The sequence below is a fragment of the Chenopodium quinoa genome, unplaced genomic scaffold (assembly GCF_001683475.1).
Source record: "Chenopodium quinoa cultivar QQ74 unplaced genomic scaffold, ASM168347v1, whole genome shotgun sequence".
NCBI lineage: Eukaryota > Viridiplantae > Streptophyta > Magnoliopsida > Caryophyllales > Amaranthaceae > Chenopodium > Chenopodium quinoa.
In genome coordinates, this window is record NW_018744469.1 from 3,992,375 (window position 1) to 3,993,967 (window position 1,593).

General features: G+C 42.4%; 1 protein-coding gene across 1 annotated transcript; it reads right to left on the reverse strand.

Moving 5' to 3' along the window:
• Positions 1-446: 446 nt before the first annotated feature.
• LOC110697594 (uncharacterized protein K02A2.6-like) lies at positions 447-1,148 on the reverse strand. Its single transcript, XM_021874984.1, has one exon. The coding sequence runs from the start codon at positions 1,146-1,148 to the stop codon at positions 447-449; it is 702 nt and encodes a 233-aa protein (XP_021730676.1).
• Positions 1,149-1,593: the final 445 nt, after the last annotated feature.

The window sequence follows — 1,593 nt, forward strand, 5'->3', positions numbered from 1 at the left end:
GGGCGCCTCATGCCCGGTCTCACCGGGCAGTGAAGGCTAGGAAAGAAGCTCAACGTCTCCTCCTCCCCTTTCTTCTCTCGACGACATTCTTGATGTCCCACGTCTTCATATATCGGTGTTCTTTGCGAAACAACAAGCAAACACAAACATAAAACAAAAAGAGGAAACAAACATAAAAATAAAAAAAAAGAAAAAGAAAACTAAGAAAAACGGGTTGCCTCCCGGTAGCGCTTGTTTATGAGGTCGTTAGCTTGCCGTAGTAGTACTCATTGGCTTGGTGATGGGGAAGAGAGTGTGTTGTCCACCTTCTCTTCTATAGGATCTCCTACTCGATAGTGGTTGACCCTTTGTCCGTTTACCTTGAAAGTGCCTCCGGCGTTGTTCCATAGTTCAATAGTGCCAAAGAGATAGGCTTTGACAACTGTGAAGGGACCCGACCACCTAGATCAGAGCTTACCGGGAAACAATCTCAATCTTGAATTGAATAGAAGGACTTGATCTCCTTCCTTGAACTCTCTCCTTAGAAGGTTCTTATCGTGCCACCTTTTGGTTTTCTCCTTGTATAATTTTGAACTCTCGTAAGCTTCAAGACGGAGCTCACCTAGTTCATTCAATTGTAACAACCTCTTTTCTCCCGCTGCTTTAGCATCAAAATTTAGACTCTTAATAGCCCAAAATGCTCGGTGTTCTAGCTCGACGGGTAGGTGGCATGCTTTCCCGTAGACAAGTCTATATGGGGTTGTACCAATTGGCGTTTTGAAAGTCGTTCGGTATGCCCATAGCGCATCATCAATCTTAGCGGACCAATCTTTCCTTGTCCTTGCAACCGTCTTCTCTAGAATAGACTTGATTACTCGGTTGGATATTTCAACTTGACCACTTGTTTGAGGGTGATAGCCAATTCCAAGCCTATGTTGCACTCCATATTTCTTCAACATTGCTTCAAACCGATGCTCCAAGAAATGTGTTCCCCTGTCACTAATCAACACACGTAACATAAAAAATTGGGGAAAAATAATTTTCTTGAAAAACTTACTTACCACACGAGCATCGTTGGTTGGAGTAGCAATAGCTTCCACCCACTTTGATACATAGACAACGGCTACTAAGATGTATCGGTTACCATAGGAAGAAGGGAACGGACCCATGAAGTCTATCCCCCACACATCAAACAACTCGACCTCGAGTATGTTGTTGAGTGGCATTCCATTTCTCCAAGAAACTATCAATGTGACTCACTGGGCAGTGGTGAGCTGTGCCTGCAAATGAATCATTGGAGATGAATTGAATGAATTGTGGTTTCAATTCAAAGTTCTGAGCAGCGACAGGTGGTCTGACAATGCTTGAGAGGAGTCCAGTTGATGTATCACAAATACCGTACTCCAAAAAAGATTTTGTGTCGTCTTCCATGTTTCTATTGTTTTGATTTCTCCCTCTTCTTCTAGATCTTTGTCTCCTTACAGTTGCTTCGAATTCAGAATCAAAAGGTATTAAATCTTCTGATCCTGAACCTCGTGTTTGCATGCAACAAGGAACTAAAAGAAGAGTATAAAAAACACAAGAGACAATAGTCGAAGCAACGAATAAATCTTA